At 45.1% G+C, this 23591-nt stretch overlaps 1 protein-coding gene across 1 annotated transcript in view; it reads left to right on the forward strand.

The window, feature by feature from the left end:
- The window catches only part of FNBP4 (formin binding protein 4), a 34960-nt gene that overhangs the window by 5966 nt on the left and 5403 nt on the right, over positions 1 to 23591 (forward strand). Inside the window, 13 exon segments of the mRNA XM_060261976.1 lie at positions 890 to 1023; positions 1303 to 1486; positions 2429 to 2576; positions 2652 to 2775; positions 6541 to 6876; positions 11360 to 11570; positions 11855 to 11970; positions 13116 to 13220; positions 13568 to 13701; positions 14664 to 14839; positions 15923 to 16224; positions 17479 to 17982; positions 18722 to 18879. Coding sequence (XP_060117959.1) covers positions 890 to 1023; positions 1303 to 1486; positions 2429 to 2576; positions 2652 to 2775; positions 6541 to 6876; positions 11360 to 11570; positions 11855 to 11970; positions 13116 to 13220; positions 13568 to 13701; positions 14664 to 14839; positions 15923 to 16224; positions 17479 to 17982; positions 18722 to 18879 — 2632 coding nt within the window.

Consider the following 23591-nt stretch of genomic DNA (forward strand, 5'->3'; position numbering starts at 1 on the left):
TTGCATGGGTCACTGTTGCCAGGTCCCATGGGGTGAGATACGGAACCAACTGCCTGACCCTCCTCAGGTGGAGAAACGCAGATCTGGCATTGTTAGTGATCTGGATGTTAGAGAGGCATCCAGGAATACCCCCAGGCTCTTCACCCCTGCCGTAGGCACCAATGGAGCCCCATCAAAGGATGGAAGCCTGATCCCTAATCTCAATCCCCTCTAACCCAGGCACAGGACCTCTGTCTTCAGTGGATTCAGTTTCATTCTTACTGTAAAAAATTAGAAACAGCTTTCACGAGTTTCTTTCATAGATTAGTGATGAAGGAAAAAAACCCTGGCATTTCATTATGTCAACAACAAAATGTTTTGGAATATAGTACGAGGCTGTTCGCAGGCTCATCAAATATTTTCATCTCTTGAATGAGGTAGAGATTTGTGTCAGCAATGGTAGTGTCAGTCTTCAAAACTGGAGTCTACTACTTTGGTTTTTAGCACAGTCCAACAGCAGCACAAATGATTGCTTGCTAATATAACTTGTTTCATGTGGCTTGGACTGAAAACTTGCATTACCACTTTTTTTTGATACAATGACAAGCCTTCTTTGTGAGGAGGGGGGCACTGTAAAAATATTTTAATCCCCGGATCTTTCTTTTGGTAATTATAACATTAAACTACTATGCAGTGGTAGACAAAGGATTGGATCAGCTTTTCCACTAATGAGAAGCGGGGAAACAAGGATCTCTGTTGACCTCCAGAAAGACTATGAAAAGAGATTGTGGGGACTACACAGACCAAAGATATATGTGGCAGAAAATGTAGTGAGGAGAGGAATTCAGTGAGAGTGAATGCAAAAGCTGGCTGGATCTAACTCCTGTTCATTATGACTTTTTTGTTCTAGGTGGCTTATGTTTGCTTGGTGCTTATGCAGACAGTGATGAAGAAGACAGTGAGATGTCTGTAAAACCACAGTCTACAGGTGCAAATAGCAATAATTCAACGGACATTGACAGCACCCTGGCAAACTTCCTGGCGGTTAGTAGGAACTCTGTTTTGGCTCATTGATTGACTAACTCTGTTTTCAAAACTGAAATAGAAAATTTGGGAGGGGGATCTCACAAATAAATTGTAGGTTGCAATCAGGCAAGAAATTGATAATATCAGGTGACCGCAGACCAGTATGTTAAAAGGGTCAGGCTGGAAGTATTTAAATCTTTGGCTTGATGGCTGTTTCGGCATTGTTCCCAGTGTGGATTATTTGAACCAAATATTGTTTGTATTTGTCTTCTCGTTGGTTTCATATCATTTTTAAAGGAAATAGATGCAATAACAGCTCCTTCCCAACCTTCTGAGACTGTCACTTCTTCTGCTGCTCCACCTCCAACCCCTCCTCGCCCAGAGCCCAAGGAATCTGTCACCAGTCAGATTTTATCTACCACAAATGGAACGGATCAAGCAACGGAGTGGCAGTATGACACTCAGTGCTCGCTGGTGGGAGGTGAGTTCTATGTAGAACCAGTGTGATATAATGGTTAGAATGTCCGACTATAGAGCTGCCAATGGGAGACATCCTGGCAGGCCCTCCCCGCCCCCCCCCCCCCCCCCCGGGATCCTTTCTGCTGCTAGGTAGGATGATGAATGAAAAATTGAGCCAGAATTCACTGTCATGCCAGTGGTGTTGCATCATATCTAGGCTGAACCGGGAAGTGATATCACATTGAAGGGCTCCAAGATGACCTCTGGATTCATCTTGGAAATGACTTCATGTTATAAACATGAGAGTGCCTCCCCCATGTCCCTGCACCCCCCCCCCCGTCAAGTCTCCCTCTGGCTGGTAACCCAATTGAACTAGGATTTGGGGGTTCAAATTCCCCTCTGCAGTGGAAGCTTTTTGGGTGACCTTGGACCAGTCACACAGTCTTACCTCATAGGATAGTTGTAAGGATAAAATGAAGAGAAAGCTGTGAGCTGCTTTGGGTCCCTTTTGGGGAGGAAGGCAGGTATTCTGTATATGAATAGCAAGGATACATAGTACCCCTAATTCCAATAACTTTTTCCTTTTATTTGGAGTCTGTGATGTGGGAATCTGAAAGCTAATATCCTGCAGTAGCTAATCTGCCAGTGTGCTGTTCAGTGAGTGACAATAATGTGAGAGTGGTGGAATGATACATTCACAGCCATTATCTTTCTCTGGTGGCATATAGATGAGGATGCTCAATACTATAGGTCAGGGGTGGCCAACGGTAGCTCTCCAGATGTTTTTTTGCCTACAACTCCCATCAGCCCCAGCCATTGGCCATGCTGGCTGGGGCTGATGGGAGTTGTAGGCAAAAAAAGCATCTGGAGAGCTACCGTTGGCTACCCATGCTGTAGGTTGTGTCTGTTTGCCTGCAACACTAATGTAAGAATTTACTCATTGAAGTCTGCATTCTTTTTGCAGTGGGAGTTGAGATGGGTGACTGGCAGGAAGTTTGGGATGAAAACACAGGCTGCTATTATTACTGGAATACTCAAACCAATGAGGTTACTTGGGAACTCCCTCAGGACCTGGCAACACAAGTTCAAGGTCTTCAGCATTACCAGCATGGGTAAGAAAGACGCCCACATGCAAGCTGAATCTGAAAATCCTTGCGTTTCCATTACTAAGTATGCTATTCTGTTAGTTCTGTAACAGAGGCTGATGAAAACTATCTGATGGCTACAGACTTAAGCTCCCAAGGAAGAAATGGTGGTGGTGTTGGCAGTGCTGGACACAAGACAGCAGCTTTGAAGCGTGAGCTGAAGAAGGTCAGGATTGCTCTGACTGGTTTAGAGCCCAATATACATGTCTACACCAGAAAATGTTCTTCTTGGAGTATCTGTTTGGTATTGGTACACACTGGGTTGTTTGTTGATTTAGATCGGTGGTCCCCAACCTTTTTGGCACCAGGGACCGGTTTTGCTGCCACTGCCACAGCCCACCCTAGGGTTGCCAAGTCCAATTCAAGAAGTATCTGGGGACTTTGGGGGTGGAGCCAGGAGCAAGGGTGTGACAAGCATAACAGAACTCCAAAGGGAGTTCTGGCCATCACATTTAAAGGGACCACTGCACACCTTTTAAATGCCTTCCTTCCATAGGAAATAATGAAGGATAGGGGCACCTTCTTTTGGGGCTCATAAAATTGGATCCCCTGGTCCAATCTTTTTGAAACTTGGGGAGAGGCCGTGAATGCTATGCTGAAATTTTGGTGCCTCTACCTCAAACAACAGCCTCTCCAGAGCCCCAGATACCCATGGATCAATTTTCCATTTCTTATGGGAATAAGTCTTCATAGGGAATAATGGAGTGCCCAGCAGACATCCCCTCCCTTTCTGATGACCCTGAAGCAGGGGGAGGGCCTCCAATCTGGGGGATCCCCTGCCCCCACCTAAGGATTGCTAACCCTAGCCCACCCCCTCCCATCCTGCGCCGCGTTCCATCCCCCCCTCCACGTGAGCAGAGCAGCGAGGAAGCTTGGAGTCAGCCCTTCCTGCTTCGGCAGGGCCCGAGGTGAGCTGTTTGAAGAGCAGGCGAGAGGAGGAAGAGTTTTGCCCCCTCCCTCACTTCTGGAAGTGAGGGGTGGTGGAGAAGCCTCCTTCAGCATGCTATTAAGATAACTTAGAATCAGCCCGGGCCCTGCCTAAGCGGTAGAGCCGAGCCTCACCCTCCCCCCCACACCCCCCATGATCAGAGGGGTGCTGCGATGAGGCTCAGGCAGCTTCCACAGGGCCCGGGCTGATTCTAAGTTATCTTAATAGCGTGCTGAGGGAGGGGCCGAAACTCTTTCTCTTCCAGCTCAGTCCGGGCCCTGCCGAAGCAGGTAGGGCTGACTCCAAGCTTCCTCGCTGCTCTGCTCACGGGGAGGGGGGCAGCACAGTGCTGGGGAGGGGGGGGCGGGCCATGGTGCCTCGTTGTGCACGGGGGATGGAGCGTGGCACCTCTTTGCAGCTCTGCAAACGACAAGTGGGGGGCGGAGGATGGAGTGGTGGCCCAGTTGCTTACAGGCCATGGCCCAGTAGTGGTCCGCGGCCCACGGGTTGGGGACCCCTGATTTAGATGACACAATACTGAGAGCACTTCAAAGTATCTTAACAGCATAGCATAGTATTAAATGTTATAAATAAGTCATAGAAGTTATGTGTCCTGTTGCATCTGGAGAGTTTAAAAGAACCATCTTGGCGAAGAAAGGGTTTTCAAGGCTCAATAGTTAAGGTATATACTTTGAATGAAGAAGGTCCCAAATTCAGTCCCTTATGTATCTGAACATCCAGTCCCTCGTGACTACAAGCTCTGAGCATGTTTCCTTTGGTTTCCGAACTTTCGTTAAATGCTGACCCAATTTTGAAGAGTAGTAATGTAAACTGGAAACTTGTTTTTCTTAAAATGTAAGTTTTTGTTCTCAGGATGTCAGGTGTCAAATTCCACATTTACTGTAGTGAAAACTGTGGAAGTAGGACATACTTAGACACGTATATCCTGCATGGATGATGGTGATGGTAATAATATTTACCATCTATTTCTATCCTGTTTTCTATCCTACAGTCAGAGTGGTTTCCATATATACAGGCAATACCATAAAAGTTAAAAACTAGCAATAACAGATTACCAGACAGTAAAATAGGTCAGTCTCCAAAGACCCTTTTATATAGTTCAGTGTTGCATTTTCCCCCTTAAGAATTGCCAGAAATGCCACTTCCCATGTATCTCTAGACATCCCATTGCAAAGGACAGTGGAGCAACTACTGTAAAAGGTCACGTGTGAGCTGAAAATTTCCTGACCTCCCTTGGCATTGGGATTGTGAGCTTCTCCTATTGTTATGAGTATAGTGCTCTTGAGGGCACATTCTGGGAGAGGTCGCCAGCTACAACAAAGTTGTAATATTATGAATAAATAGCAGCAGCATTTTTGCTGATTCTCTGCCATGAAGGAGAGTTAAACTATATGTTAAACTATATGCCTTGAGGGCACATACTGGGAGAGAGAGCTAGCTACAGAAAAGTTGCTAAAAGTTTGCTGATTCTCTGCTTTGAAGAAGAGTTAAACTGTTTCTACAAGAATTGATTATATGAGTTTATCACTTAATCCAGTATCCTTTATTATTAATAATAATAATAATTGTATTTATTAATCACCCAATCCCAGCTTTTGCAGGGCTTTGTACAATGTGCAGTATCCATAAAAACAGCAAGATAAAATAAATGAAATCATTAAAAGGACATTTTAACAATCAGATGATGAGTACTGATTAATCCCAATTCCAACTGCCAGCTACTTTGCGGGCAGGGGGGAAAAGGGTGAGGTAGACATAGATAGCAGAAGGGGGTTCTAGCCATGATGGGAACCATCACTATCCTCAGCCAAAGGCCTGGCAGAACATCTCTGCCTTGCATGCCCTGCAGAATTGTATGAAATCCTTCAGGGCCCTGATGGTGTTTGGCAGAAAGTTCGACCAGGTTGGGGCCAGGGACCACCAGCAAATTGCTGTATGTAACAGAGTGTCGGCTGCTGCTCTCTGTAGCGGTTTGTGGAATAGCTTGCTAGGAGAACTGTTGGTATTCTTAGAGAAGAATATTAATTATAGCAGAGTTAGACATGAGTAGCACAGCAGAGAATACACAGAGATCATGTGTGTGTTTAAAAAGAATATGATTGCTTTACTTAAAACTACAGGGGAAGGGTAAGCTGGGAATAAAATAGCAGACACTAACTTCTACATGTTTGCAGCTTGAGAAAAAGCGAGGAATGGCCTCTCTTCTTCAAACTTAGACAAAGGGAGGAAGAGATGCCATCTCTTGTGCAGAATCTCTAATGCAGAATAGGCAATACATTGATTTCCAATCACAACGCTCAATTACTGGTCATTTAACTAAGCCCTCCAACAGACTTTCGAGGACTTTCTAGCTAACAGGTTACAATAAACACATGTGACTTCCTGTTGACTAACGATAACAAGGTTAACTCTATAGTTACTAGCAGATTCAGACATACCTTTTCTGGCAATAATGTATGTTGTGCATCTTGCTTCAATACCTGTTTTTTTCACATAGTGGAGGTCTTATGCAATTTATAGAGGGGTGTTTTTAAGTGCAGATGATATCTTGACAAGAATCACTGAACTGAAAAATCCTCTTTAGTAGCAGTGGTGTAGAGATGATAGAAACTGGTATGGTAAAGCTGGAGACAATCTTTGAATAGGAATAGCAGCAGCAGTGCCTCTGTATAACCTGGTGGTGAAACAAAGTAGCATTCAATAAGAAGCATATAAGAAGGACGTGGGAAGGTCTTCTGATATATTCGAGCAAAGCTTAGGCATTCTGTAGCTGGAATACACATTATCTTCCTTGTCATTTTCTGGCTTGTAGGAGCTGGCACCTTGTCCATACATGATATGTGACCTTGGTGTGGAATGGACTAATGACTAAAACTGATCTCTCCAGTCATTAACTTCCTTGTATCTCTAAGATGGCTTTGATTGTTCTGCCATTGGCTTTAGAAGATTAGTATTTGGAACATAATCCCATTGATTTAACAGGAAGTGAATGAAGGTATCCAAGCCCTTTCAAGCTGCGAAGAAGAGAAAAAGGGAGTGGCTGCGTCACTGCTGGCTCCATTACTTCCTGAGGTGGTGAAGGAGGAAGAAGAGCGCTGGAGGAGGAAGGTTATCTGTAAAGAAGAGCTGGAGCCCTTGATAGAAGAGGATGTGACGGCAGAGCAAGCAGCAGTTGCTGAGCATCTAGAAAGCAGCAGAGACCTTGGGGATGACCCTTCTCAGGAAGACTTGTGCAGTGTGGTACAATCAGAGGAAAGTGCAGAGGAGGAAGAAGAGCAGGATACTCTTGAGCTGGAGATGGTCTTGGAGAGGAAGAAGGTGAGTGAATTCCTGTGGATGTAGAGTTTATTTTCCTAATGAAACTGAAATGGGTTTATCAGTTTGGAAACAAGAAAATTTGCAATAGAGGAAGGTCTGGGAGTGATATTGGTTGTCTGTCTGTCGGCTGAGGCAGAAAGGCAACATGCAAGAGCCTCTTTTAACACTGATAGTTCCTTCTGTTTAAATTGGCTGTCCTAGAAGGGTGGATTCTAGGGGCACAGAAGGAAAGAAATTGTGAGTTCTGACTTCTGTGGTAGGAGCGATTCTAAAACTGGCCAAGAGACTACATGTAGCAGAATTGATAACAGAATAATTGCTTTCAGGTACTACTATCTCTAAGTGATTCTCTTTTGTATGGCAATAGTTGCATCAGCATAATATTGGCATGTCTGTGGCCTTTCTGTAAAGTGTGTCGAAAATTTGTTTTACATCTGAGCATTTTGTTCCCACAGTCTCTTTCTGTGCTAATGTCTTCATGTAGTATATGGGTATTTGTCTTTTTGTTGGAGGAAAAACACAATACATGGGCCATATAGAAGAGTGAACAGTCTTCAAACAATACAATGTTGAGAACTTCAAGAGTGGTGGAGTAGGAAGTATACCTCCAGTGGTGGAATTCTAGCAGTAGCTCCTTTGCATATTAGGTAACACCCTCCTGACGTAGTCAATCCTCCAAGAGCTTACAAAAAAGAGCCTTGTAAGCTCTTGCAGGATTGGCTACATCTAGGGGTGTGGCCTAATACGCAAATGAACTCCTGCTAGAATTCCACCTCTGTATACCTCTATTACCTAAACAGGACCCAGAGAGGGGGGAATTAGTTGTCAGAGTTTCCAGAAGGGTAACAAAGAATAATTTGTTTGTGTATATGGAAGTTTTATTCCAGAGCAGTATTCTCAAATGAAAACCAATTCAGTGAAAGATTTATTTACTGACAATTGAACACACCACTAGGAGCAAACCAAAACAACCAACCCTTAGGACTACAAATGAACCACACTCTCCCTCCCAGGAGACACACACACACATTTTACAAGGATAGAGGAAGAAAGATGAAAGGGAAGGGAGGAGATTTGATACTACTTGAGCCAAAGGAGATAAGAAATGGAAGATTGCAGGGAGTCCCTGCAGCAGAAGTCCAAGGCAGCAGAGTGTTGACAAGAGGGGCCTGCAAAGTGGTCGCAGGGGTATCTAGGTGGTAGGAAGACTTGACACGCCTTCCACCAACTTGGGATGGTCTTTTACTGAGGAAAGGTCCCAAAGCTAAGAAGAAGAAGATATTGGATTTATATCCCGCCCTCCACTCCGAAGAGTCTCAGAGCGGCTCACAATCTCCTTTCCCTTCCTCCCCCCACAACAGACACCCTGTGAGGTGGGTGGGGCTGGAGAGGGCTCTCACAGCAGCTGCCCTTTCAAGGACAACCTCTGCCAGAGCTATGGCTGACCCAAGGCCATTCCAGCAGGTGCAAGTGGAGGAGTGGGGAATCAAACCTGGCTCTCCCAGATAAGAGTCTGCACACTTAACCACTACACCAAACTGGCTAAACATGAAACTCCATTTTCTCAGGGTTGGGATTGGTCTGAGATATGTAGTTTGAATTCGACTGGGCAGTTTGAAGGTAACAGCTATCAAAACCTGGCAGGAAGACTAGGAGGGAAATACCTGTCATACCAAGCTGGGGCAATAGTTGGACGGTTTTAGCATATTGAAAAAGGACAGGGTTTGGTGGTTCATGCTGGATGGGTCAAATGTTAGGATGTTTTTAAAAATGGCTGGGTTGGATTAGGGATAGTTAAGGGTTGCCCAGATGTCTACAGCTGGAAATGGTTCATATTGCCCGGATAAAGTATTACACATGCCTTAAAGCTGGGGAAATGTAAATGCTTTATGTATTCCACTGACACCCTGCTTCCATGATAAAATTTACCTTTGGTCATGGTAGAACAGATGTGCCTTTTAGACTCATTCTTGGGATCCCCACTACACTTACAGCCCAATCCAGAGATAAGGGGCGGCCAGCCATGGCGTAGCTGCCGTGCCGCTAGTAGACTTCCCGAGGACTTCGGCATGCTGGAGCGTGGGGAGGGGAGAGGCGTAGCTCGCCGTGAGGGACACGGTCGCCATGGCAACGCTGCTGGTGGAGGCAGCCAGAGGGGAGGGCCAGCCCATCCCCCCCATTGGCCAGTCTTGGCGCATGCGCCGCAGCTCATGACAGTCAGGGATGGGGAGAGGCAGCCCCAGAGAGGCTGATAGCCACCCCCAACCCGCCCCCAAACAGAGAATGGAGCCAATGATGGGCAGACCATCACAGGCAAAGAAGATATGTCCCACCAACACTAGGAGGGAACAGCAGTGAGGCTGGGCATGTGCGCACGAGAAGCCTGGCTTGGTGGCGAGGTGGGGGTGGGGGCAAGACAGGCCCACACGGGACCACGGAGACGCCATCAATCCCCCTCACACCCTCCCGTTGTCAGAGACTCTGCCAATGGCAGGCAGACAAGCAGGAAGTACCAAGTGCAGGAGTTCGCTATCATAGACAGCGGCTGGAATGTGTGTCTGGGAGTGAACAGCCCAGCAGCAGACACCCCCCCACCCAGAGACCCCCTGTGCTGCCCTGACGCCCCCTGCCATGTGCATGGAACACCTCCCCCGGGGGCCACAGAACTTAGAGTGCGAGTGCATCAGCCGCAGAACTCTGAGTCCACTTCATCAGTCCCCCCTTAGTGCCCTGCGCACAACAGCCCCGTGGGGTTGGGTAGGCTGTCAGCCCAAGCAGGCTGAGGGGCGGCACTCCCCTCCCCTGTCCAGCCATGTGGGGGGCAGCGTGGCAGCTCCTAGACCATTCCTCCCCCCAAAAGCAAGTCTGCCCACCCTCCCAGGCATTCCCTCGGAGAGGCCACTGATAGAGGGCTGGGGGGGTGTTGCCCAGGGAACGTGCAGCAGATGCCAAACGGGAGAGACAACAGAGGGCACAGCTCAGACTTTATTTTTCCGGAACAGAGTGCAAGTCTCCCTGGCATGCGCTGGGCAGTCTCGCTGTGGGCGGGGCTCCATTCCGAGCGGTGGGCAGAAACAGCTGAGGGAGTGGGGGGGTGGAGTAGCACACGTGGAAGCCTCTGTGTTGGAGTCCCACCTGCAAAACGGAGATAGAGATCAAGAGCACCTTCAGGGGCAGCGGCTGGAAGAGCGGGCTGCATTTCAGCCGGGTGCTCTCTTAAAGGGACAGTCTCTGACCCACCCCCCCGCAACGAGGCAGCTGCCACACACACCCCGTGCCCTGCCAGGGGTTGGGAATGTGGCAGAGGGCAGACCAAAGGAAGGGAGCAGGCTGCAGCACAGGGGAACAGGGTCAGCAAATGCCCCCTGCTGAAGCCCACTGCCTGGTTCAAATGTCAAAGACATTTGCACAACGAGTGGTCGAGAGCGAGAGGAGGGGGAGGCCAGGGGGGGCAGTGGAATTTACCCAGCCATGGGCGACAGTCCTCGCATGCAGAGCCTCCAGGAGCCCGGAGCCTGTGGAGACCTGGAAACAAGAGCAGTTAGCCCCAGGGGAGAGACCTCTCTCTCCCCCTCGCAAGTCACAGGTAGTGTCAAAGCAACCACGAGGTGCAAAACCCGGCACCAGCGTGCCTGCCTGTCCCTCACTCTAAGTCTGTATGGCCGGGAGCTCGCCGGCAGAGCTTCCCACCACGCGCTCCTCTCCCTAACAACTGAGTTGTGCAAGGCCAGAGCGGAAGTATTTTTAGGAGGGGGGAGACTGCAATTGGGTGCTCGGGAGGGGGCTTGTCAGCCTGAGGCGTGAGGGGATTGGCAAGGCAATCACACCACTCCCTAAGGGGTTTGCGAGCTTCCACAGCGGCGGAGGCAACCTTTGTTTTTGGTTTTAATGAGTGCCTATGGGGCACGCCGCCGTTTTTGCAGGCGTAAAGTTGTGCCTCTTGGGGGGGGGGAGCGTGTCATGGGCCAAACTGCTCAGGAAGCAGCCTAAGCCTGGCTGCGCACCCCAACTCCACCCCCTCTTCCGCCTGAACGCCGCACTCAGCCTCACTTCCACCCACACTTGGGCGCATCCCTCAGGCGCCACTGCCCTCGGATGGAGCAGCGCTTGGGCGTCCCCCCGCCCACGGAAGTCCCCTCTGCTGGGGTGGCGCCAGTTGTATGTCAGCGCAAACCCTTCCTGTGCCCACATGCTGGCTCTTCTGCTCCCAAAAAACTTTCCACCACCACCACCACCCCCCCCCGGATTGCGCTCTTAGTCTTTCAGAGGGTGCCCTGCGAAACAACTAAGGGAAGATTGGGGACCAGATTTGTGGGGCCTCAGTAGGAGGAGGGGTCAGGAGCGTCATAGAAGGGAAATGTTTCTTGTATAGAGGGAGGCTTCTTCTAGACAGATCAGGGCAATTAAATGTAAGAACTGCAAGAATAAAATGTGAAACAGAAAGACTTGTTTCTGTGATGCTAAATATCCTTTTTTTTCCTAGGCAGAACTGCGAGCTTTGGAAGAAGGAGATGGCAGTATTTCAAGCTCAAGTCCCCTTTCTGAGGGAAGTCAGTCAGATCTAGCACGGCGGTTACTACCAAAGCCAGGGAAATGGAAGCTATTTGGGGTTGCCAGTCCAGAATCTACTAGCCGAGGGTCAAGCAAGACGGGACAGGAGAGTCCCGAACCTGGGGAAACAGGCAAGTGAAAGGGCCATTTCTGATCTCCAGGCTCTTTTATCCAGTAATGAGAGCAGTTTAAGTTCAGTAATTAATTCATAAAATAGTAGGAAGTAACCAACTGTTGGTCACTCTTTTGAAGATTCTTGCTCTGTAATCTCAGTGCCTTGTCTCACAGGTCTCCTACAGCTATGTTAAAAATCAGGATTCTCCTGCCTCTTTGGCAGATCTTCTGTATCTTTTTTTTCCTGCTTACCAGTGGAGAATGAGATTTACCAGTATTTTCTGTTTTCTTGCTCTCTGTTCAGTGGTGAAAGAAGTGTCAGAAGTTGCTGATGAGAACTCAGGCAATGAGCTGGACGCAGAAGAATTGCAAGAAAAAGTGAAAACACAAGGGTCTGTCAAGGTGGAAGATGAGGAGCAGGATTTAAGGGTACATGGGCCAAAGCAGGCATAAAGCTCTCCTTGTTAGGACAGTATTACTGGGGTCAAATTAAATGAGTGAGTGCGCATCTTCAGATAGATTTATCTCCCCCCCCCCCTTTGTTTTCTCAATGACAGTTATGTACATGCCCTCTGCTCATGTGCCAACAAAAGAGTCTGTACAAAAATAATGCACACACTCTTTTCTTGGTATAGTGGTTAGACTGTAAGATCTGAGAGACCCAGGTTTGAATCCCCACGCTGAATTTTGGGCCAGTCACACTTTCTTCACCTAATCACTAGATGATTGTTAGACTAAATGGAGTCTCTTTGTAAGTCTCTTTGGGTCCCCTCTGGGGAGAAAAGTAAAGTATAAATAAATTGTGGGAATTGAGCTTGCAGTTAATATTTGCATACGACTAGTGTCCACGTAGTCATGCAGACCAGGTTAGTAGAAAGAAAAGTCAGTTCGTTTTTTTAAAACTCACTCTCCCATGTTCTTTTCCTCTTGTCTGTGGTGTGAAATGGCCCTTGGATCACTGTTTTTACTTAATCTGACTTGGGGGACTTTGAAACTCTGCAGCTTATTGCATAGAATGCTTTTGAAACTGGTCAAAGTTATGATTATTCTCTAGGGTGATTTCTGGCATTGCTTTTTACTGACACATTCAAAACCATCACTAGATGGGAGTGTCTGCTTTTTGGCATCTTGGAGAAGTGGCACTGAAATATGTTACCTTTAAGATGTGTGTTAGAGAGATGTACAGTGAGAAAGGTTTGTCTTATGTATTTTGGTGTTCCCTGAGACCAATAATTTGTTGTTTTAAAAAAGTACTGTTGGGAAACAACATGTATGAAAGTAAGCTAGAGTTGAATACATTACATTGTATATATGGGTTATGTAACTCCTGCAGTTTAAAGACAAGAATATTTAATTTTGTCCTGGCAGGAATATCTTAACTGCTCCATGAGGAGTGTACTCTGGCATTCTCTAGAATTGAACTGATTGCCACAAAATTTATCCATCAAATTTTACTGGCTCTGCTCAAGTCACACATCTTGTTAAAACAGATGTTGTCTATATGCTTCAGAGAGTAGTGCAATAGCCTTGTGATTGACAAATTCCTGACCTCTTGCTTGCCTTATTTCTGGCAGTTTCAGATTGGAGAGCTGGCCAACATGTTGATAAGCAAGCTTGAGTTCTTGGGCATCAGTAGACAATCCATCTCTAACTTCCACATGCTACTGTTGCAGACTGAGGTAACTGAAGTTTTAGCTTTTGTTGAAAATAAATTATATAGTATAGAGAGTGACGGCACTGCTGTATGATAGAACTGAATCTAGCAAGTTTAGGTACTGTGGCTGGAACAGCAGGATCTTTGTGCTTCCTGCCCCCCCTTCCCCTTCCCCTCCCCACCTCCCCAGCTTAATGCTTTAATTCAGCATTGTATTTAAGGCCATGTCAGCCTGTACATCATCTCCTTGATCTTGTTGTATGTAATTTGTTTTGCTACTTCTTGTGTTGAGCCAGCATTGTCCGAGACTGTAGGGATGCTGAAGGAAAATTGTCTACAGATGTTTCATTCTTTCTTGCTTCTCTGCCATAGACTCGTATTGCAGATTGGCGGGAAGGAGCTCTCCAAGGAAACTACCTCAAACGCAAATTGCAAGATGCAGCTGAACAGCTAAAACAGTATGAAATAAACGCCGCCCCTAAAGGCTGGTCCTGCCACTGGGACAGGTACGCACTCTTCTCCCCCTTTCACCTTTCACATCTCAGACATGATTTGTGACCATCACCACCTGCCGACGTGCCGTCATCTGTCTGGAGACTGAGAGCAGCTGCACTTAGCGGTGCTGAGCGGGCAGAGAGCCTCCAGCACGTACAGAGTTCTGGCCAGCCACAAAATTGGAGAGATATAAAGTCTGTGTTAAGTGTGTTGAAATGGATTTGATTCCGCGATTGGACAGAGCTGGTGTTACTCTTGAGTATAAATGCGCTAAGGAGGGCGGGCACGGGGGGTCGCGCATGCAAGAGCTCTGTGCACATTGCAGGAACTCAGGAACTCCGCTCCCAAGTAACATCTGTGTCCTTATGGAAAGCTCACTGACTGAGGATCTCAACGAAGAACAAGATTACTATCTCCTGCCAGCAGGTCAGACCAAACTATTTCTTCTTATATTTGGCTTTCTTGATTATTTTTGTTTATTTGAAATCTTTGCTCTTTTGTTTTTCAGCTCCCAGATCCTCTCCCTCTCAGTAACAATTCAATATGTCTGACACCAAGAATATCATAAATGTGACTGCAGCAGTCCATGGGGGAGCAGCCACCTTTCATAAATTGGGCTGTTTCTCTTTTGCTATTCTGGAAGAAATTGAACCTTGAGTCTACTTAAAAAGTCCATTTCCTAGTGCATCCTTCAACCCTTATAGTATACCAGACACAAGCGGGCAGTGTCAATAACCCTCTGACTCTTGGAGTGGAGGGTCAGGACTGTGATCACAGAGCCAAGCAGCACAAACAGTTTGGAGCAAGCCCATGTTGTATATTCTTCCTCAAAGCTGTTTGTTGCCTTGGAACAGCAGTTCAACTGCAAGAGGTTCTTCCTGTGAGAGCACTGCGCTGTCGCGGGAGAGGACCATTTTATTGTGCCTGTACAGAGGGGAGAGAGTAAAGCCTCGTTTTCTTTCTTGTGATTTAGGGATCATAGGCGCTATTTCTATGTTAACGAGCAAACAGGCGAATCCCAGTGGGAGTTCCCAGATGGGGAAGAGGAAGAGGAGGGGCAAAACCTTGAGAATAAAGCAGAAGCTCTTTCTAAACCAGGACTGAAGGAGAAAATTGAGTCTGGTGTGGAATCTGCTGATCACACAACAGGTATTAGAAGTGGTGGGTTTCTGATCAGATGGAAGATAATTTTTGGGAGGTAAGGCTAGATTCACAATACAGAAAATAAAGTTGTGGAACTAACTTCATTGTGGGAATTTCTCTGCACCGGTCATGCTTCCCACACTATTTGCGCTCTTCATCATTCCTTCTCCTGGCAGCCTGCGCAGCTTCTTCCCATTCCCTGTTTGCTTCCCTCTCAACCAACCACACACCTTTTTCTGTACTCCACCACCCCAGTCTTTATCTTCGCCCACTCTTTTCTCCCACTAGCAGCTCCTGTGGCCTTTCTTTTCTTTTCTCCTCTCATTGGTGCCTCTTGGCTAACATAAAATGAGGCCCAGATACCTCAGCCATATCTGGAGGTGTCAAGCAACCTCCAAAATGACCTCAAAGATCTCTTTTGATGCTTGCAAGATCCCTGTTGGAATTTTTTTTTAATTCCAGTGTTCCCACTTTACACACATGTTGTTGCTAAGATTTTGGGAGTTTTAAAACCCCAGTATACTTTTTTTAGGTCTTAAATTTTTCAACAAACATTGGGGGTTGCCCCAAGTTTGCAGGAACTTTTCCCTCATCTGCATGTAGTCCCACTGTAAAGAGGGGTTTTTTTCATGTTGACCCAGGATACAGGTTTGGAGCTATGTGTATAAAATCAAAGGGATAAAGGAAGACAATTGCTCAGAATGTATTCACGTATTTAAACATTCAGCTGAATAGCGGAGGTGAACTGAAATGAGTTTATTATGCTCAGAGCATTTTTTTTTCTGTGCTCACATTGTAATATTAGCTAGCTATTCTGGAGAGTCACACAGTGTACCTCCTGCACCATTTGAGGACTGGAAGTGCAGTTTCTTGCAGCTTACATTTAGGTATTATTCAGTTGCATTTGAGAGTTTGGGGATCTGGTTTAGTGGGGTGCTTAATGGCATAAACCAAAAGGATGGCTTTACAAGGAATGTCTTGCGCTGGAAAATAGAAGAATCCTAAAAGCACAGAGAGGAAATGATGCACTGGATGGTTTGCTTGTGTGGGTGTGAGGTAATCAAAGATTTTACATGTGCTTCCTTTTAGGTTCTCTTGGTAAAGAGTCTGGTCAAGCATCAGCTGCCTCTCTTGTGCCTCTTAGTCCATTCTGGACTGTGCTTCAGCCCTCTGTCCCTGTACTTCAACCTCCTTTACCCTTGGAAATGCCACCTCCACCGCCCCCACCACCAGAGTCGCCACCTCCTCCACCACCACCCCCACCTGGAGAAGATGGGGAAATACAAGAAGTAGAAATGGAGGATGAGGGAGATGAGGAGCCGCCAGCACCAGGAACAGAGGAAGATGCTGTTCTTAAGCCTCTTCTCCGACCAACAGTTGCCAACAGTCAGGTGAGGTTGTATGCAGACTGTGAGAAGGTGGTATCAGGTGTCATTGTACAAGCCGTATGGATTAGCAGATTTCTTTTTGGCGCACGCTAGTTCTGCATGATGAAATTGTCTTGCCCTCTTTGCAAAGAATAAAATGCCTGTAAAACAAACTAAACTAAGGCTAATGAGATAATACAATCTCATCCTGATTACGTACCAACAGTTGAACGCAAACTCAGTGGGCTTCCAGGTAAAAATCCACTTCACCTGAATGTTCTCATCATATTAATATGCAGAAATTTAAACACTGAAAGTTCAAACAAATCTAACACTTGAAAGTTCAAAATGCAACAAAGAAAATTAACAATATTTTCAATGTTAAATAAAAGAATTCAAAATGCCAAGTACCAAAAAGTGCAAGGTCAACAGTTAAGTTAATTCACTGAAAAGAAACTGATACAGCTGAAGTTAGGCCTGAGAGTTGTAGTTGTGGATAAATATTGGGAAAGTGATTTATTTCAGTTACTTGGTTGCTCTCACAAAGTTCTTTGACAGTTCTTGAACAGAACGCTTTTTAATCGGAATTTGATTTGGTCCATATGCAGCATGAAAATATGTTAATTATACAAGTGGGAAAACCAGCAGAACTATTTCAGATAGAGGAAGTAAGAGTTCCACCTCTGCAAAGAATTGGTTGTCAGATATCCATAAAGATGCTTATTGGTAAGATCTGAGTATTAATTTTTAGACATATGCACTTCCAAGACATCTTCTGAAAGATTACTCATTCCAAGAATAGGGCCATTTTTTTACAAAAAAACCCTGTTATATAAAAAAGTGTCTTTAAGCATGTAGGCAAGTCAATACTGATGTATACCCAGTCAGGATTTCAGAGGTCCTTATAGAGTATTGGAAACCTTCCTGTGTGAGTCACTTAGTCGGAGCACAGGAGCCCTGAAGTTCCTGGACACCCAGTAATTATATCAGGGAAGTGCACATCTGTATGTTAAGGGAGGCTCTCTGTTTAAAGTTTTGTGGAAGAAGGTGTGTGTGTGAAGAAGATCGTTCAAATATCTCAGTAGTGCAAAAGATTTGTGATACTGAAGTGAAGTATGTGACATGACCTTTTTGACAGATGGGAAACAATTGAGTTTATAAAGACTGGCAGATCAAACTATGCAAGGAGATAATTTCCTTGGTTTATTAATGGGTTTGTGTGGTGTTCCAAAAGTCCTTTATTGACTACCAGACTGTTCTCTCTCTCTCTCTTTCCAGAACAACTCTGAGACCAGTATAGCCACACCTCTGTTGGAGAAATCTCTAAAAAGGAAAGCCTCTGAAGTGAGTGCAGGGTTGGTGCAGCGAGCAGCAACTATTGGAAGCTGTCCAGTGCTCTATGGCCAGTCTGTCTTGGGCGCAGGTGAATGTCCTTAATCAGATTCTGCTTTGGTGCTTGATATCTCTGGCAAAGAATTCTAGCAATGTTTCCATCTTTCTCTTTATACAGGCCCTCAAACACCGGGGGTGAGCTTGCAGCAGAGTTACCTTGGAGTAACACAGCCAACACTCATGAGCTATTCAGAGTGTAGTGTCTCTGTTGGACTTCCAGCCAGCACCACACAGCTGGTTCCTTCTCGAGGGGTCCCACATGCCACCAGTACTACAGAACAGCTACCGCCGCCGCCACCGCCGCCTCCTCCTCCTCCTCTCTCACCACCTCCACACATTTCCAAAACACTTCCTCCAGAAAAGTCAAAAAAACTCAGGAGAGGTGGCAAGGTGAATACTTGATTTTACATTTTCTTTTCTCTCTGAAAGAGCCAAAGCTAGCAGCAAGCTGCATATAGTAATGTGCGTTATTTGTGTGTCAAGCTTAAGAAGGTCCACCTTGCAATGAAGGATATACAGTGGGATATCTCAGTACCTTCAAAGCAGAGAAAGCTATGGGATTTCCAGAGTCCATGGGCAAAAGTAAACCAAAAATGTTACGATGAGTCGGTCAGTTCTGATCACCTGGGAAGTCACTGGTTTCAAGCTGTTTATTTTCCTGTTCTTGTGCCAGAGTGCTGGCTTCTGTGCTGGAAGACGTGTTCTGGTACCGAGAATTTAGAATGAGCCTTTTTCCCTGAAAGAAATTCATTTGCTGTGTAGAGTTTATAGGAGTTGGCTTCATCCTTTACCTCAAATAGCGGAATTTCCTTTTCATTATAATACAAAGCAAGTGCCACTTGAAAACTGTTCTTTGACCATAATCATGAAGCTTTTTCTTTTCTCCTGATGTGAAATGCCCCAATTTGGGACTAGCAGAGCAATCTTACGTAGAATTAGGACCCTTTTAAGCCCATTGAAGTCAGGCAGCAAAATGTTACATTCCTATCTCCCCTGGTTTCTTGTAATAAAGCAAGCATATTTAAATTGTAAATTACCTGAGCCAGCATCTGTAATCAAAATTGGAAGCTAAGGGTTGTCTGATATTATTACCTCTGATCCTCATCATATTCTAAATGTTTTGCTGTAGAGAAAAAAGACCAAAACAAAGATGCCATCTTTAGTAAAGAAGTGGCAGAGCATTCAACGGGAGTTAGATGAGGAGGAGAACTCTAGTTCCAGTGATGATGATCGGGAGGTGATGTCACAAAAGCGAATTGAGGAATGGAAACAGCAACAGTTAATCAGGTATGATGGGGCTTGCAAAGTATGACCAGTCTGGGAGTTGCTGTAGCATATTGGCTGAAGGACTGATCTGTGAAAAGGTCATCCCTAATTTGAGTTTCACATCTGTCACAAACTCGCCTTAGGCAAGTTATTTTGCTTCAATCCACCATGTACATTATGGAGACAATAATACCTAACATACAGGATGTTGAAAGGATTAGCTAATGTATGTATTTAGAACACTTGAAAGTATTTACATAAATGCTGAGAATGTAAGTATTACATTGGAGGCCCTCAGGAATCACAGAAGGAAAATTGCACCACTTTTCATAAATGCCGTATTTTTCGCACCATAAGACGCACTCCCCCCCCCCCCAAAAAGTGGGGAGAACAGTGTGTGCGTCTTATGGAGCGAAGGTACCGGTACCTACCTTCCTGGGGGGGGGGTGCGATCCACTGCCTCCGCCTCTGATCCCGGCGCTTCCCCCGCGCCTGGCTCCAGCTCTGAAGCTTACAGCAAGCGCCGGGATCGCTCCCTCTGCTCTCCGATCCCGGCGCTTGCTGTAAGCATCAGAGCTGAAGCCAGGCAGGCAGGCACGGAGGAAGCACCCGCCCCCTCCTCAAACCCAGCGCTTTGCGAGCGCCGGCTGTGGAGAGGGCAGCATGCTTTCTCCATGCCTTTCTGCCTAGCTTCAGCTCTGACGCTTACAGCAAGCGCCGGGATCGGAGGGCAGAGGGAGCGATCCTGGCGCTTGCTGTAAGCTTCAGAGCTGGAGCCAGGCAGGCAGGCACGGAGGAAGCGCCGGGATCGGAGGCAGCGGATCGCCCCCCTGGAGGAAGGTGCGTCCTATCGTCCGGAGCGCCTTATGGTGCGAAAAATGGTAATCTCTGCTAGAATAATTCCACCCTGACTGGATACATTGGGCTAGCAGAATCTCATCAGCTCTTGAAAGCTATGCAGTGCTGGCCCTGGTTGGATGGGAGATCCCCAGAGAGTACCAGAGTTGCTACACAGAGATAGGCAGAGACCTTTGAAAGTCTCTTGACTTGAAAACCCTGTGGGGTGGCCATAAACTGGCTGTGACCTTACAGCCACCCCCTCAAAAAAATCTGCCCTTTCCCCCTTAATCTATTGTAAGTATTTTCCTCCTGGAATCTGTTCTCATCAGGCTTAGGGGTGTGTATAATCTTTTTCCTTTGATTGACTTGTCATTCTTTGCATACAATGGGGGTCTCCAGAGTATGGTGAAACCTCCTTCCTTGTCAGTGAGTAGCCTGGAATGCTGCTTCTGTTGTTAGAAGAAGATGATATTGGATTTATATCCCGCCCTCCACTCCGAAGAGTCTCAGAGCGGCTCACAATCTCCTTTCCCTTCCTCCCCCACAACAGACACCCTGTGAGGTGGGTGGGGCTGGAGAGGGCTCTCGCAGCAGCTGCCCTTTCAAGGACAGAGTCTCAGAGCAGCCTACAATCTCCTTTGCCTTCCTCCCCCACAACAGACACCCTGTGAGGTGGGTGGGGCTGGAGAGGGCTCTCACAGCAGCTGCCCTTTCAAGGACAGAGGCTCCGAGTGGCCTACAATCTCCTTTACCTTCCTCCCCTACAAGAGACACCCTGTGAGGTGGGTGGGGCTGGAGAGGGCTCTCACAGCAGCTGCCCTTTCAAGGACAGAGGCTCAGAGCGGCCTACAATCTCCTTTACCTCCCTCCCCCACAACAGACACCCTGTGAGGTGGGTGGGGCTGGAGAGGGCTCTCCCAGCAGCTGCCCTTTCAAGGACAACCTCTGCCAGAGCTATGGCTGACCCAAGGCCATGCTAGCAGGTGCAAGGGGAGGAGTAGGGAATCAAACCCGGTTCTCCCAGATAAGAGTCCGCACACTTAACCACTACACCAAACTGGCACACTTAACCACTACACCAAAACTTTGTTGGTCTTAAAGGTGCCACTGGACTCAAATTTTGTTTCCGAGTAGTTGTTCTAAGATGGGAGAAATATGTTTCCATGTGTTTCAAACAACAAATGAGTTGTCCTATTTGCACCAGTTAAAGCTTCTGTGTAACATTCAAGAACAGCTCCACTTATAATCATTATACTAATCTAGCCTAGTTTGAAATTGCAGAAGCATGGATTAACATAGCTGGATTCTCAGGAAAATAGTGTTTTATACCAAATTCAACTGGCAAAAGGCATCCTTTGCCACAGCATTTACCTGATTTTCTAAAAGATTGGAATCCAAAAATACCCCTATGCTCTAATTGAGATGGTCAGATTCAGTCATGGTCCCATTTGATGAGAGCAAGGAAATTCTCCCCCCCCCCCTTTATTTAATTTATTGATTGCAAAACCCAACAAAGACATACTTACGCTACATCAACACAAAATCGACATACATAAAAGGGGCTAGAGAATACGGGAAAAACTTTCTCTTTATCATATGTCATTCAACCTCATAGTCTTGCATAAGCCATTATAACGTCAAGACAAAATTACTATCTCTCATATTAGCATATACATCAATTTTTCTAGCTCTGGCAGAATTTATTTATCCCTCTCATTTTAATAATCTTTCACCCCTTTGTTAACCACTCATAAAATAGAATCCAATTATTCTCAACATATTTCTTAGGTTTAATTCATATTTGAAAGCTTGTCCATCTTGGCTGTATCTATTATTTTAACAATTAACTCATGCATTGTTGCTGCAGTATTAATATGGACTATCAACTGTTTTTCAACTTTGCCTGTTTTGTGTGGCATTAAGTTTAGAAGGAAGAGCTCTTGGTTAAACGGGATTACAATTTTCAACATTTTTTGAAGCATTTCATGTACTCTCACCCAAAATTCTTTGACCCTTTTACAAGACCGCCAAACATGAAAAAATGTTCCTATAGTATTCTGACATTTCCAACATTTATTTGAGAGACCTTGAAACATTTTTGCTAATTTTACTGGGGTCATATACCACCTGTATATAATTTTGTAAATATTTTCTTTGAAAGATGTTGATTTAGTATTTTTTATATTTGTTTGCCAAATCTGAGAACACTGCTCCAAATTAATTGTATGACCTGCATTTCTAGCCCACTTAATCATTACGTCTTTGACTACCTCATCCTGCATATTCAACTGGAGGGGGTAACATTATAGTTTACTAATCTGTTCTGTATCAGTTTTTAGGAAAATTTTAGCAAATATACGTTCTTCCAAATGGAATCCTATTTCTTTGTCTTGTATCTAGACTTTATTTGAGCCATTCTCCACCCATCCAAAGGCATATTCTGTTCTGCCAATTGGGTACTTGTTTTTAAGATCCCATCCTTATCCAATAAAATTTCATATTTTAGAGGAGTTTCATGTATTGATAAATGGGGCTGCGAACACGCTTCTAGTGGGGCCACCCAGTTTGAAATCTTGTTATATAAAGATCTCCTTATTTTTTCCCATGTTGTAATTAATTACTTTCGTACTAGGTGGTTCTTGAAATATTTGTGGCCCTCTATTTTATACCACAAAAATGCGTGCCAACCAGTTCTTAAATCATGGCCTTCAATCGTTAATATCCTCTTATTTTCTAGCTTTACCCACTCTTTTAACCAAATAAGTATATTCTCTTGGTAATAAATTTCCCAATTAGGTAATAATAATCCTCCTCTGTCTCTAGAATCCTGCATAAGTTTATGATTTATTCTTGCTTTCTTGCCTTGCCAAACAAATTTGCTAGTTAATTTATTCAAAGCATGGAAGAAGACCTTATTTAACTGTATTGCAATGACTTGGAATAAGAATATTATTTTAGGCAAAATAGACATTTTCAGGGCTGCAATTCTACCAAGAAATGACAATTGAAGATTACCCCATTTACTTATATCTTGCTCTATTCCTTTTATTAACTTTGAATAATTATCCTCATATATCGTACTAGTAAGATAAAGCCCCAAATATTTTACTTTTTTGACTACTTGAAATTTAGATATTCGTTGTAATTCTGTAAGTTCATTTTTTGAAATATTTTGACCAAGATCTTCACCTTTTCAACATTAATTCTCAACCCCGCCACCTTGCCAGATTTCTCCAATTCCTCTTTTAGAATAGACTTCATAGGGTCATCTAAAATAAATACCTGATTGTCTGCGAACGCTTGCAGTTTGTACTCCTCCTCTTTTATTCTTAAACCAACAATATCTTTATTGTTCCTGATTGCCCTATTTAGTACTTCTAAATATAGAATAAATAATAGAGGAGACAATGGGCAGCCCTGTCTAGTTCCTTTCCAAAGATTAATATTATCCGTTAATGTGCCATTCACAATTATCTTAGCCTTCTGGTTAGAATATCTAGCCTCCATTATTACTACAAATTTCCCCCCAAACTTCATCTGCTTAACCAACTCCAAGAAGAACTGCCAATCAACTTTGTCAAATGCTTTCTCCGCATCTAAAAAGACTAAGGCCATCTTAGCTTCACTGTGTTGTTCATAATAGTCCAATACATTCATGACCATCCTAATATTGTTTCTTAACTATCTCTTTGGCAAGAAATCACTCTGGTACTGATGTGTAATTTGAGCCAAAATTCTCTTTAGTCTTGTTGATAATAATTTTGCGAAGATCTTATAATCAGTGTTCAGTAGTGAGATTGAACAATAATTTTTAACTTCCTTTAGATCCACATCTGGTTTGGGTATTAGAGTTATGTTTGCTTCCTTCCATGTCTCAGGTATTTTAGCTTTGG

Source organism: Heteronotia binoei, chromosome 21 (genome assembly GCF_032191835.1).
Source record: "Heteronotia binoei isolate CCM8104 ecotype False Entrance Well chromosome 21, APGP_CSIRO_Hbin_v1, whole genome shotgun sequence".
Taxonomy (NCBI): domain Eukaryota; kingdom Metazoa; phylum Chordata; class Lepidosauria; order Squamata; family Gekkonidae; genus Heteronotia; species Heteronotia binoei.